This window comes from Hemicordylus capensis, chromosome 3, assembly GCF_027244095.1.
Source record: "Hemicordylus capensis ecotype Gifberg chromosome 3, rHemCap1.1.pri, whole genome shotgun sequence".
In the NCBI taxonomy this organism is placed as follows: domain Eukaryota; kingdom Metazoa; phylum Chordata; class Lepidosauria; order Squamata; family Cordylidae; genus Hemicordylus; species Hemicordylus capensis.
The window spans coordinates 220,184,563-220,199,786 of NC_069659.1; the positions used below are offsets into that span (position 1 = coordinate 220,184,563).

Consider the following 15,224-nt stretch of genomic DNA (forward strand, 5'->3'; position numbering starts at 1 on the left):
TACACAAGTGATGTAGCCATTCACACACACAAACACAGGCGCGCACACAGACAGGCACACACAGACACAGACACACAGAAACACATGCACACACATCCCTCACCCATTCCGGCATTCTTCTCCTCATGTTGGCCCTGGCAAGCTGACGTTCCCTGCCCTACCCTGAAGACACATGCTGGAATGGGTGAGGGACACATGCCAGAATGAAGCAGCTGCCCTGCCCCCAGGGCTCAAATGGCCTCCACACATGTGCAGACTCTGCACATGCGCGGAGGCCATCTGAGCCTTGAGAATGGAGGTCAGGGCAGCCAGCAGGGAACGCAGGCTTTCCGGGGCTGGGGCAAGGCACGCACCAGAATGGAGCGGCAGGTGGGAACAGTGGGCAGGAGCAGCAGGGAGGGGCAGATTGATGAGTCAGCTGCCATGTTTATTGTGGGCATCACTGTGGGCACTCTAACTTCAAACTTGCTACTGCACAGAGTCAGCACTAAAAATGCATTTTCCTGCCTGTTAAAACCTAACCTTGAGGATCAATTGTAAAACAACAATCAATCAACCAGTGTGGTGTAGTGGTTAGAGTGCTAGACTAGGACCGGGGAGACCCGAGTTCAAATCCCCATTCAGCCATGATACTAGCTGGGTGACTCTGGGCCAGTCACTTCTCTCTCAGCCTAACCTACTTCACAGGGTTGTTGTGAGGAGAAACCAAAGTATGTATTACCGCTTTGGGCTCCTTGGAGGAAGAGCGGGATAGAAAATGTAAAATAAATAAATAAATAGAATAAAATAAAAATAAAATAAAATAAAATAAAATAATAGGGTCCCAGGGGGATATACAAAAGGCACTTTTCTGGCATGCAGCCTAAAGGCTGAAACGATTTAAATGGAGTACAAAATAATTTAAATACCACTTCCTCAGTCTGAAAAAATGTTGCCAACCCTTTAAACCCCTGTTCAAAAGAAAAAAAACTTTAAACTGCTCTTTCTAAGCCATTTCCCAATGAATCTTCACCAAATTTGCAAGGCGGGGGGGGGGGGTCCTCATATCACCTAGTGAATGTGTGCTGATGGCCAGGCAGATCAGACAAATGGTTTTGATTTTATAAGCAACTAGTATGTTTAAGCCCGTTATAATAATGGGCTCTAGGTTTGTTTTTTCACTTTATGTCTTTGTGTGTGTGTGTGTGTGTGTGTGTTTCTCTTTCTGACTCTCTTTTTGTCTTTCCTTTCCTTACTTGTCTTCTTCTTCTTCTTTTTTTTTTTAATTCTCTGTTTGTAATGTGTGTCTTCTTTGGGTCTGGTGGCTTTTTTCTGTTTCCTTCTCCTTTCCCCCCCCCCTTTCCTTCCTTTGAGGCTGCTGGGCTCCTCGGGTCGTCCCCGCGCTCAGGTTCTCCCACGACTCCTCGATCCCCTCCTACCCCTGCGGGGCGCCTCCTTCCTCCTCTCCTGCCCAGCCACACCGCCGGGACCTGCTCAGACCTGTCCCGACTGCGCCTTCTCCGCCCAGGATCATCCTCCTCGCGCCGCCGACCCCGTCATGGCTCTTACTCATCCCACGGGTCTGGGAGAAGCCTGGGCTGCAGCAGTAGCCCAGCGGGCAACGTAGTCGGAGGAGCAACGCCCGGCATGGTTGCGGCAGGTAGATAGAGGAGCACACGCATTGCTTGGGCAGCGGAGAGAGACCGGAGGCTATTGCTCGCTTCAGCAAGATTGCGGAGAGCTCCTCTCTCTGAAAAGCCTCTTCCCGAACTGGCGCTTTGGGTGCAAAGGACGCCTATTGCGTCCTTTGCGTCCATAGCGCCAGTACGGGCAGTGACTTTGCACAGAGAGGAGCTCTGTTTGCGAGCTCCTCTCTCCTTCTCAAAATTGCCAAATCAGTTAAGGAGGACTCGGCAGTTGGGAGGGCAGCCAGCGGCGGCGGCCGCAGGGGCAATTGTATGGGCCGATTTGGCCCTTAATCATCTGGGAGGGGGTTTAAAAGGAGGACTCGGGCAGCTGGGAGGGTGGGCGGTTGGCGGCGGCAAACATATGGGCCGATTTGGCCCTAAATCTTAGACAACATGGCCGCCCATGTCTGGGCGGCTGTATCTTTTTCGGCAGTTCTGAGCATGCGCTCTGCGCATGCCCAAAACTGCCCAAAAAGACATGGGCAGCACGGCCGCACACCTAACCATTTTATGGTATAGGATAGAATGTTCAGGGCTTATAATGGTGGAATATTGAAAACACTCTCCAGCTTAACTACACTGGCATTATTGCACCAGTATAATTAACAGAACAAGAAATGATGGTTCCCCACTATGTCTGAATGAGCCCAATGTGTGTACGATACTGATACTTATTCCAGGGAGCTAGGATTAGCTGCAGCTCTGCACTACATGTGCCATTGGTTAAAATATCTGTTTGCTACCACTCAGCATGCAGCTTTTAGAAATTGAACTTCGTTGAGATTTTTAGATCTTCCAACTCTTCCTTTTGACTGGGTGGCCTTTTTCAAAATAAAACCTCTCACTAAGGAGTCCATATAAACTAGTCTGCCTCAAAGAGTACTTGCAAAGTGGAAATTTGCAGGCTAAATGTCCACTTCTTTGAGCTTGTGTACAGCTGTATCTATGCAGACACTGCCAGAAGCTATGAATTACAACAGGTCACATAAAGGCCTCTTTGGTGAACTGAAAGAGAATTCTCACTGGTTCAGTCAGTCTGCTTCAGTGCTAACAATGCTCTGATGGTTTTCACTGCAGAAGAGCAAATCATCACCCCTGCACGGCTAGGCACTGTTTATCAATCCCATACAGGGACACTATTTTAGATGAAATGTTTGTGGGAAGGGGGCAAGATTCAGTCCCTTGATTGATAAAAACAGTATGAAGGGCAAAGTTTAGGCTCCCCTAAAGAAGTAGACTTGTAAGTACTCTCCTGATAACTGATCACAAATAGCCTAAAACAGGAAAAGGGGACCCAGAAACGCTTCCCTTTTGCCTCATCTGAATAGCACCCATAGGACCACCAGGGAGTACCAAATGATATGCTTCTGTGGTGTGGAATGAGTATACATTGCCAACCCCATAATGTGCCAATTTCAGTTTCCAATGAAGGACTGTTGAATAAAGGGAATGAAGTCTTCCAGGACTACATTAACTTTGGGAGACTCCTCATCCTTTAGGGTAGAGACTTATAGAGGCCATTCACACGTGCGTGCAAAACCAGGCTACGGGAGCCCAGTTTTGCACATGTGTGTGATCCGCCAGGATTGGGCCTGATCCCAGAGGCAACACGGCAGCAAACCCGCCTGTGAAGCCTCCCTCTTAAATGGGGTTAAGGGAGCTATCTCTCCCTTAACCCGCATGCACCTCCTATCTCTCAGAGTCTCCTGCTCCTACATGATCCCACTGCTTTGGGGGACAAGCATGAAGGGGGTGGGGCAGCGGAATGAGGTACCTATCCAGTAACATTCCCTCTCACATTCTCAATGCAGCTCCTCTGTGGCTCACATTAAAGATATTTTATTTCCTTGCCATAAGTCGCCGGGTGTGCGGGAAGGGGGAAGAAAGAAAAGCCGTTCTGCCCCCTTCTGTTCTGTATCCCAAGCATGCTGGGGTTGGGGGGGAAGAGAAGGGAGACATTACTCAGTCTTTCCTCTCCCCCGCCCCCAGCAGCCGCCCCCAGATCCCTAGCCTGGGATCTGGGAGCCCCCAGAGGTTGTGGGGGACCCAGAACTCTGATCCAAAGGGCACCTTTGCCTATTCTCTTATTTCACAATTAATGCTGTTCACTGTAAAGGATATTAATATTTTAAGTGGGGAGGAATCAAGTATACCACTTCTGCCCACTTTTTGTCACAGATATAAACACGGACTACTACTCCACAGGCTGCCAGCTAGTCCTAATAGATGATAAACGTGCTCAACTTTGATTCCCTCGCATCAGGATGTTGTACTTAACCACTGAATGAGAAACACTGAGGAATGAGGAATGCTAACCTTCTTTCTCTTTAAAGAGAAACGCTCTTAGACATCTTTTTACAAGTTCACTTCTGAACCTTTAAGCAGCAGTTGCATAATAGGCAGAAACGGAAACAATCTCCCAGCACAGAGATGCAGTGCTGGGAAAAGTTAAATTTTAAACATTTTCCCCTCCTGCAGTTGTGGGGGAGGGGGGGAGCCACCGCCACCTCCCATCCTCCTCTCCCTCCCCCCACGTCCCCCAGCTCTGGTCTCAGCAAGAGTCTGGCTGTAGTGAGAACACACAGACACACACACACACCCTTCTGGAGGAGATCCGAGGTAAAGCCCTTGAATGGGAAAGCTCCTGATTAACTGCTGCCTATTATGCAGCTGATTTAAGACTCTGGGTTTTCTGAAGGGGGCAGAAGACACTGGCAACCTTAGATGCTATTACTCTTTCTGAAACACTTCTCCAAAAAATTCTAAAAGTGATGTACAACAAAATAAGAAATACTACATCAGCAACTAGAATAGACATGCAGACCAAAGATATAGATTCTCCTGAAGTCTGATTACACATGGTCTAAACAAGCTGGAGGAGAAGAGGGGAAGGAAATAATTAAAGTTCTTAAATGGTATCTCTATTCTCATAGGAGTGCCCAGTGATATCTGCAATTTGCACTGATCATATTTTGAATCTAATTTTGGGCCAACCATTGGATCTAATTTCTTGCCCAATGTCCCCTAAATGAGCCACAAAAAAGTCAGAAACTCAAGGCAACAGGAGCTATAACCCACATACCTTTTGATGAGGAATCACGGGCATGGGAGAGTCAATTCTTGGGGTGGCTGTTGGAACTGGAGCTGGACGTTTTGATCTGGAGTGACAGAGGGGAAAAAGACATGGTTACTGGTTAGCTGAGGGTTGTTGTTGTTTTTCTTTAGCATGACTTACCCCAGAAAAATACCCAGAAAAATACCCCAGAAAACACTGTCAACAGCCAGCCATCACATTCTCCATTAGCATCACCCTCTTCCAGTTTTGTCAATGAAAAAATAGAACAATATCGGACCTCTGAAAAGTATACAGTGTACTGTGCTTGATTGGCCAGCAAACTCACCTGACCTGACCCCATAGAGAATCTATGGGGCATTGCCAAGAGAAGGATGAGAGACATGAGACCAAACAATGCAGAATTGCTGAAGGCCGCTAATGAAGCATCCTGGTCTTCCATAATACCTCATCAGTGCCACAGGCTGATAGCATCCATGCCACACCGCACTGAGGCAGTAATTGCTGCAAAAGGGACCCAAACCAAGTACTGAATACATATGCATGCTTATACTTTTCAGAGGTCCGATACTGTTCTATTCTTCAATCCTTGTCTTCTTGGTTCCATGTAATATTCTAATTTTCTGAGATTGTGGATTTGGGGTTTTCATGAGCTGTACGCCGTGATCATCACAATTATAACAAATTAAGGCTTGACTTATCTCGCTTTGCATGTAATGCGTCTGTCTCATATATCAGTTTCACCTTTTAATTTGCATTACTGAAATTAATGGACTTTTGCACGATATTCTAATTTTCCGAGTTTCACCTGTACATACAAAGGAAGCTCCACATAGAGTGCATTACAGTAGTCAAGCCTGGAGATTACCAACTTATGTACCATTATTTTAAGGTCATTTACCTCCAGAAATGGGCATGGCTGACATGTTAGTCAAGGCTGATAAAAAGTGCTCCTGGCCACTGCCTCAACCTGAGAAACCAAAGTAAGTTTTGGATTCAGGGACACTCCCAAGCGACATACTAATTTTTTTTTTTTTTTGGAGAGGGGAGTGTAATCACATCCAGAACAGGCAGATCTCTTGGGTCTTGACCCCCCACAATCAGTACCTCCATCTTATTTGGATTCAGCTTCTGTTTGTTATCTCTCATCCAGCCCATTACCACTTCCAGGCAGACATTAAAGGAAGTTATGCTATTTCCTGATAATATGGAGAAACAGAGTTGGGTGTCATAGACATATTGATAACACCTTGCACCAAATCTCCTGATGTTCTCTCCCAGCATATTCATGTAGATGTTAATAGAGTATTGAAGACAGTTGGGGGCCTTGTGCAACTCCATATATTAATTCTTGTTTTGCAGAGCAACAATCTCCAAGTGACACCAACTGGAATCTATCAGAGAGGTAGGAATGGAATCACTATATAACAGTGACACTCAATCCCATCTCCCTCAGGTGCCCCAGAAGGATACCATGATTAATGGTACTGAAAGCCACTGAGAGATCCAAAAGGATCAGAAGAGTCACATTCCTTCTGTTAATACCCAGTTGGAGATCATCCATCAGGCCAACCAAGGCAATTTCAACCCTATAGCCCAGGGGCGTAACTAGGTTGGAGTGGGCCCTGAGACAAGATTCTTAAATGGGCCCCCCCGCCGAGAAATTTTTTTAAAATAACAACAACAACAACAACAATAATAATAAATTTGATTTCTATACCGCCCTTCCAAAAATGGCTCAGCGCGGTTTACAAAGAGAAAAAGGTGCCTCTTTGCCCAGTTAGCAGGGGACTTTTATTCTCACATTTCTGTCCTCATTCTAAACATACAAAAAACAGATGTACAAAATTGAGCAAATGAGAAGAGAAGAATTATATGGGAGTAAAACCTTTTTTAAAAGGAGTCAGGAAGCGCATCTTTGGAGGCTCAAATGGATACCTTTCAGGCACAACTATTTCCAAGTCAAAAATTCCTTTTTCATATGGTGTATTTGCAAAACCAAGGATTTGAGCTTGAAGTTCATCTAAGCGACTTCCAGTCTGCCAGCAAGTAATACCCGGTGGTGGCTCTGTGGACAGCAGATGCAGCTCCCTTTTCAATGGTGAAGCTCTGTGCATTGTGCTCCGTTTTCGAAGAAGAGCTCTAAGAGCGGAGCCGAATGCACTCAGGGGTGTAGCAAGGTTGAAGTGGGCCCTGAGAAGAGATTTTAAAATGCCCTCCCCCCCAAAGTCCAGGGCCTCCACACACCCCAGGCTTCCAAGGATTTAAGTCTGATATTTCAAAATAAGTATGCTGCCAAGAAATACATTTCACTGAATACACACACACACACACTTCACAATATATAGTGATATACATTGAATACTATATATTTGTGCTACTTTTAATGCCTAGAACATACTAGAAACACTAATTATTAAAATGGGCCCCTTGCTGCAGATTAGCAAAGGAGACTTTCAACCATGCAGGGTGAGCCTATGTTTGTTTTCTCAGAATTCTGAACAAATTCAGTAAAGTTTGATTCCAGAAGGTTTTTCACAAAAGGCTTTTAAAGCCCTTTAACACACATCTCCTCTGGAATGGAGGTGCTGCATTCACATGTTGGCCAGATTTACCCTAAGGGGGAAAAATATAAAAGCACAACACATGCGTCACAGTTCTCACTCATGTCTCAGTTCTCACTCAGACTTGGGTTGCAAAACAACTTGAACATAAGTGTATTTATGAATGAATGAATGAATTAATTAATACATAAATAAATTTGTTCCAGAAGTTTTTGTAATTTCCTGCTATGAAACAAGCCACTTATAGGACTTTTTAGAGGTTTTTTTTAAGCCAGCAAATTTTCCAATCAGTTTTAAATTAAATATTCAGAGACTTCTCAGTCTCCCCCCCCCCCCATCAAAGCCCTATGGCAAGCAGTTCCCTCTATAGGGGGTGGGGGTGGGGTGTAACCACAAAAAGGAATTCATATTCTACCTGGCCAAGGCTGAGCTGTCTGGCCTGGGAAGAGGGTCTGCTGCAGAGAGCTGTAGTGGCCACTCTGACTGCCAGCCTTCTTCCTGGGGCTTGCCAGCCTACTCGAGTTCAGGTTTTACTGAGGCCTACACGGAGGCCTCCCTGGAAGCCCCGCCCACCCGCCGATCAGCTGAGAGGCAGGGAGAAAAGCAGCTTGCCTGCTGCTTTGATTGTCGACCAGGACGACGAGCAGGAGAGAGGGCAAACAGGGCAAGTGGCTGAAGGGTCTTGGGGCTGGGCAGGGGGCAATGGGGAGTCATGTGAGGTGTCTCTGGGGGGCCCCTCAAGGCAGTGGGGCCCCGAGACGACTGCCTCCCCCTGCCTAATGGTAGTTACGCCCCTGCTATAGCCCACCGAAAGCCAGTTTGAAATGGGTCTAGATAATCAGTTCCCTCCAAGACTGTCTGGAGCTGAGAGGCTGCCACCTCTCAATCACCTTGCCCAACCACAGGAGATTAGAGATGGGCCTATATAGGTGGGCAAGGATCAAGAGAACAGGTGGTAGGATGCACAGCCCACAGCAGCTTGTCCACATTCTCAGGAGTCATAAGCTGAATGGGGGAGAACTAGAGGCAGAGAGCTCTGCGCCCAGCCCAGCTAGTATGAAATAAAACATAAAATAATATTAATTCAAACACTGCGCTGGTGGGGGACTGCACTGTGCACCTCCATTGCACTGTCAACACCCCTAGCTGTGAATCTTTTGGGGAGTGTCTTCAGAGGCCTCCAAGTAACTTACTGAGCAAAGTATTCCTATGAGGTCCCATGCATTCATATTAGACCAGGTTGCTAGCACATAAGTATGCAGCATGAGCATGCTAACACAATATACACTTGGGCCACAGATCTAATGTGCTGATGCTGCACATATATAAGGTTTCTTTTATCATGCCTGGCATCAGGTTTAGGCTAGGCAAAAGAGTTCAGTGTTGGGAACCACTGCAGCTGGTGAATCCTGCTTCATACAGCCTGATCCTATTCTTGGGCCCAACAAGCTGCTCTGTGGATGGGACTGCAGCTAAGCTCCTTGCAACACAGCCAGAAGTTGTGCTGTGCTAATGTAGCAAATTCAGAAGCCATGCTCACTAGCACAGCACAGCTCATGCGTCAGGATATATATCAAAGGTTAAATTGCTCTGTAATGTACTCGTCAGCCCATTTCAGTTGTCCACAACTTATTTAAAGAAAAGCAGCTGCATTACAGCAATGAATGATAACTGGCCTACAAGTTGCATTTAGACATGCAGCAGAATTGCAGAGTGCCTAGGAATTATTGTACCACTTTAGACAGCAGGTATGTGTGAGGGGGATCACGTTTTTGAATGCTATCTTACCAGCTGTGCTAGTTTTCTACATGCAGGGAGTTTAAAACACACACACACACACACACACACACACACACACACACACACACACACACACACTTACACTTATGGGAACTTTAAAAAATGATAGCTTGCCACTGCAGTTTGATGTACCACAGTACAGTCTACTACATGTGTGGATCTGGCCCAAATTACACAGAAAAAAGACTATAATTAGGGTGGTATTCATATTAATATTCATTTGTGCTTCTGCTTTTGCCGGTTTAGTTGCTTTAAATCTCACAGGTTGTTATAATGTGTTTTACACCTCACTGATAATGTTGCCATTTTCACTGAAATTGTTACTCCTGTGGAAGCAATCTTTTGACATTAGCTTTTTAAGAAGTGACAAGATACAATGTTAAACATACTGGTTTTACTGATAACTATGTTTGAATATCTGCAACAATTCCATTTACAACTGACTGAACATGAAAATTTGCTGCATTAGACATGCAACAGAACTGAAGGGAAGGGTAATGGAGGTGAAATCCCTCAAGAAAGAATGAAAACATAAAGTAATAATTTATGTAGGGGCCACGGTCTCTCAAGGGCTTTTCTCTTAGTTCAGGGCACAGGTTTCCTGAAGCTCATTATTTCATTGAATGGGTAAAATTTAAACAAATACATTCACGATTTTTTTTTTAAGTCAAGGAATTGCTACACTATGAGCAAAAACAATGTTGATTGCATGAACACTGGGAACATTTACGTTAAAATATGTGAGTTTCAGGGAACAACTTTTCACATTATTTTGCTTCTTAAGTGACTTCCCAAAATTACTTCAGATGTTCCACAAAGGCTTCTATGGGTTGCAGGAGTGACTTGTGCTTGCATTATTTGCCATGGAGAGCTGTGTGAGTGAGCTCCATGCGCATTTGGAACTTGTGAATTCCAAACTGGGAAATACAGGCTAGTTTGTTTGTTTGTTTAATCACCTTTTATAAACTCTCTTCTGTGTAATTTTTGAAGCCATCATGTGGGCCTGTTCAAATGTTACTAAAAACAGAAGCTTTTTTCCATGGCAAATAGCAGTCACAGGGTGTGTGTGCGCAATCTGGATGGTAATATGAGGGGACTGGGTGGGGAGCCACCTACCCCCACCATGATATCTGTGACATAATAGCCCTGCCATGGTTTAAATCCTGACCACCACTGCTCAGAGACATCTTTAATTTTTAAGCTGGTATGTAGTTTTCTTATCAGTTAAAAACCAAATAAATAACTATATTTATTTAAAAATAAAGATTACTTAAGGATAGCATAATTTTTTAAAAAAATTATTGTCAGCCTAACAATGAAGTTACCACAGGGCTAGAGTACTTCTTTTCTAACTCTTCCTTATTGTTTTAATGGTTCTGCTTGGTGACTTCTATATCATCCTAATCTTCACAATCTTAACTGACCCATTTCTTCCCTGCCTTATTTCTTTCTCTCCTCCAGTTTCTCCTAGAATGCCCTGTCTGACTTCTTCGTTTCCATCCTAAACCTTACCCTCCCGCTCTCCCTCTCCAGACTTCAGCTGAAAACTCTGCCTCTCTAATTGCCAACTGCATCTTCTCTCTAAAGATTCTAAAAGGGTTTCTCTGCTAATGAGCAGGGCCTCTTCCCTCCTTGACAATCAATCCCAGACTCGTTTTTGATTTCTAAAATGTGTTTCATTCCTAAACATTTTTAGCAAATTTATTTTAACAGAAAATTAGACACACACAATATTATTTTCTCTTTTGTCACAGTCCCAATTTATGGGACCCTTCTTCAGCTGCTATTTACTAAACAGAATGGACGCATGCCAGGACCAATAATCTCAACCCAATAGTAACCTTAATTTCTCACATGCTCTGCCTATCATATTGGGGAACAAGGTAGCATCTAATCTAGGTTGTACAGAACCTGTTTGAATGCAGTATCTGCCAAGCACCCCAACTGGTCTCCAGAAGGACTGTGAGTTTTCAGTGGAAGCTTCAGGGAGATACAGCATTCAAACAGTTTATTCTGAGACAGATATTACTTTCTCCACATAAGGAGAAAGTAATATGCACGAGTGCATATCTGCTTGACACTCTTGATTGACTGATTAAGTGTCATCAAGTCAGTGTCGACCCTTAGCAACCACATAGATAGATTCTTTCCAGGATGATCTGTCTTCAGCTTGGCCTTTAAGGTCTCTCAGTGGTGCCGTGCATTCATTGCTGTTGTAATCGAGTCCATCCACCTTGCTGCTGGTTGTCCTCTTCTTCTCTTTCCTTCAACTTTCCCCAGCATTATGGACTTCTCAAGGGAGCTGGATTTTCACATAATGTGTCCAAAGTATGATAGCCTGAGCTTGGTCATTTGTGCCTCGAGTGCAAATTCTGGATTGATTTGTTCGATGATCAATTTGTTTGTTTTCCTGGCTGTCCATGGTATCCTCACAAGTCTTCGCCAGGACCAAAGTTCAAAAGCGTCAATACATGTTCTATCTTGCTTCTTCAAAGTCCAGCTTTCACATTCATAGAGTATCATGGGAAAAACTATTGCTCAAACGATTCTAATCTTTGTAGGTATAGACACATCATGGCATCTAAATATCTTTTCCAAGGTATTCATTGCAATCCTGCCAAGTGCTAGTCTGAGGCATATTTCTTGACTGCTGGATCCTTTACTGTTGATGGTTGATCCTAAAAGGCAATCATGGAGTTTGGGAACAACTAAAGAAGTTCAATTGTCATTCATTCAGGACTAGGCTAAGAAGATCAGCTGAATGGACCCGGAGGGCATTTACACAGTGCTGTGAGCAGCACAGTAAAATTCTGGATCAGACCACTAGAGTCCAGACTGAAAACAAATGGCTTCCAGATGGGTTCACCATGACCATACATCTTAGATGTCTTTATCCTAACTGTATATACACATCAGTGTTTTGGCCAAGAGAACTGACAGAGGCAGCAGCAGCATAGGCAAGGAAGCAGGGGCATTCATTGCACAGTGATGTCAAGTCACTTGGTGAGTTTCACAAGACATTATGGGGGGAGAACAATTAAACATGAAGGTGCTGTTTTCAGTAAGATCTAGGAGCACTCTTAGTCAGAGATACGTGGGTCCCCAAATATGATTCAGCACAGGACCGTCAAAGGCTTTTGTCCATCCCTGCTACCCTCTTAGATCTACAGCGTTATGTTACAGCACTGATGTTCTCACCATTTAAATCATACACACACAATACACTAAGGCTGCAATTCTATACACACTTTCCTGGAAATAAATCCCGTTGCACTAAATAGGGCTTACTTCCAAGTAGACGTATGTAGGATTATGCTGTAAATCATGGGTTAACAGCTTGACTACATTTACTCAAGGAAGATTTTTTTAAAAATTAGGTATGCCACATGCCTAACTTAATTTCAGTCGGACTTCCTCAAGTAAATGTAGTCAGGAAAACAAAACCTGTGGTTCTAGATTATCACCACATGTATACAGGCACTTCCAAAATTACAAACACCTGATTTACAAATGACCCCTACTTACAAACAAAGCTCCATAACATATTACATTAATGAAGTCCCCAACTTACAATTGCCAACCCACACATATAAACAAGTCATCCCACATAGGAATTATATGTGTTCCAAGTTATGAACATCCAACTAAAAACAAACATTGGGAACACAACCCATTTCTAATTTGGAGGCTCCCTGTAATTCCAAAGAAAGACCAATCAGCAATAAATCCATCTTCTTCTTTCCCTTCCTTTACATTACTATGACTGGTAATGTTTAAGCACAACTAGTACATCTGTTCAAGACTCTGAAATACCAATTTTATATGTATGGAATACAGTATCTCTCCTCTTCTAGTACCATTCAATACTTATTTTTGTAGCAACTAAAGATGAACTCTCTCTCTGTTCTTTCAACAATATCATCAAGGAAACCAAATAATACCATACTAGGATCAAGTAAAATTTATTAGAAGTATATCCCGCTTTTCCTCCATCCTTGGAACTCAGGGCAGTATACACACGATTGTCAGGCAGTCACCCATCCAAACGCTGACCAGCCTAGACCTGCTGTACTTCAGAAATAGGATTCTATCATGTGCCTTTCTACCACACAAGGGAATATTATAAATTTAATCTGGCATGTCTTTAGTATCTATAACATCTTTTGCTAACAAATCCACATACTCCCTCCTTCCTATTGTACGAAACCTTTTTTTTTTAACTCCACCATTAACAATGTGGGGGAGGGTGTAGGCAGGCAGGGAGGCAGAGTGAGATGCGGCGGAGGACGGGGGCTTATCCCCATCAAGTGCTAAACCAGCAGGCAGTCGGGGTGCCAAGAAGCTCACACAGACAGGCCCATGGGCGTCTAATGTATGGGGATGAATTAAAATGGGAACAAGTTGGTAGTTTTCATTCTTGTTTACCCAAATGATCAAATGTTTAATCTTTGTGTATATACTTATGTAAGCATCACACCCTCTGGTTGGCATCTGATCCTCTCCTATCCTTTCAAAAAGAAAAAAAATCAATGTTATTTAATATAGTGTTGCATCCTGTTTTGTGCACAAAGCTGCATTTTCATCTAAATAATGCAGCATTTCATTCCTAATCATGATACCATTGCATTATCCCAAGGTCAGGTCAAATTGTCTATTCAGTAATGACCATGCCTGATGGGAATTCCTTCTGGTGCTCTACTTTACTTCCTGCATTTCTCATGAAGGGTTTCCTGCCTGATGCAAAATAAATATCACCTCAGCTTTCAGTGAGTTACTTATATAAATTCAGAGGAGAATAAAGCTCATCAGGAAGGACATGGGTGGGAAATCTGTGGCTCAGGTGGCAGAAGTGGTCCAAGCAGCTAGGATTTGTAGCACTCTAGGGCAGAAGCAGGAATGCTTATGGGCCTGTGGCATGAGCTGGGCCTGCTGTCCTGTCTGCTTTTCCCTCGTTGCACGAATACCTGCTCACCAGCTCAGGAGACCTGAACAAAACGGCACTAGCAGCAGAGATAGGGCCTCCATATGCACCAGAGTGGCAGTTCCTCAAGCTTTGGGCTTGGTCTGTGCACTTGCTGAAATGGTTGGCTACTACTGAGATAGCAAGATCATTGCACAGATGTGCTGAATGTACTCCTTTGTGTGGTAGGTTCATAGCATAAAGGATAAACTACTTCCCAGTCACTTTCAGTTCGGTCAGGGGCCCATGGGGCCCATGGGGCTAAAAGCAGGAACCCTCAAGTGGTCTGGAGCATTGGGAGTACAGGCAATAAGAGTTTCCAGGCTGCCTTCCTCCAGGCTTCCTCTTTGGGCCGGGACTTTGCCTGAGCAACATAGATTCCCGGCTCCTGACTGCTGCCCATAGCTCAGCTCTGACAAGTCCTTATCTGTTACCTTGCAGTTTCCTACACACAAGAGCTAAGCTATTAAATCAAAACAGGCCTCCTTGGAAAAACCGGTTCCTTTGCTGATCAAAACAATATAGTGATGATAATATATGTTAACATTTGAGCTTAGCAAATGTATTAGATATTAAAAATGGAGCAGACCTTTTAATCCAGACATTTACAATCTCACAATTCTCATTATTTCATACACAAACACTTATCCCGGGGATGGAATAAATAGGGATTTTTATAGCTCTTTCATTGGCAGCACAACTGTTGGAGTACGTGTGGGTTTCTACTCGTTTGGTGGGCCCTTTTCCAAATGAGTGGGAACTGCTCTACAGACACATTTTGGCTTCTGAATGTGAAATCTCAATCTCTGTGGCAGTGGGTTCTTTCATACTACTGAAAGCAGTCCATCATGCTAGTCAAATAGCATACAATACCCTGTAATGCCACCTGGTTGCCTGATCCATTATTTCTGAAAACAAAAACAAAAAAACCACAGAATCACATCTGTGGATACAAAAGAGAGCAGATCAAATATACTCACCCAAATATACTTACTCATGTATTAAGCACCAAAGATAATTCTCCTTTCAAACCAACAGAAAACAGTAAGACCACTGGCATCAAGAAATTATAACACAAGGGAACAATCCAACTGTCTTTAAAAGAGCTCACAAAATAAGATCTCCTACACAAAGATAGCAACCTATGCAGGCACAGAGAG

At 43.9% G+C, this 15,224-nt stretch overlaps 1 protein-coding gene across 10 annotated transcripts in view; it reads right to left on the bottom strand.

The window, feature by feature from the left end:
- Positions 1 to 15,224, bottom strand: part of LDB3 (LIM domain binding 3) — a 249,056-nt gene that overhangs the window by 129,192 nt on the left and 104,640 nt on the right. For all 10 annotated transcript variants that reach the window (XM_053309389.1, XM_053309388.1, XM_053309393.1 and 7 more), the window contains one exon: positions 4,750 to 4,825. In XM_053309389.1, coding sequence (XP_053165364.1) covers positions 4,750 to 4,825 — 76 coding nt within the window. The remainder of the gene's footprint in view (positions 1 to 4,749; positions 4,826 to 15,224) is intronic.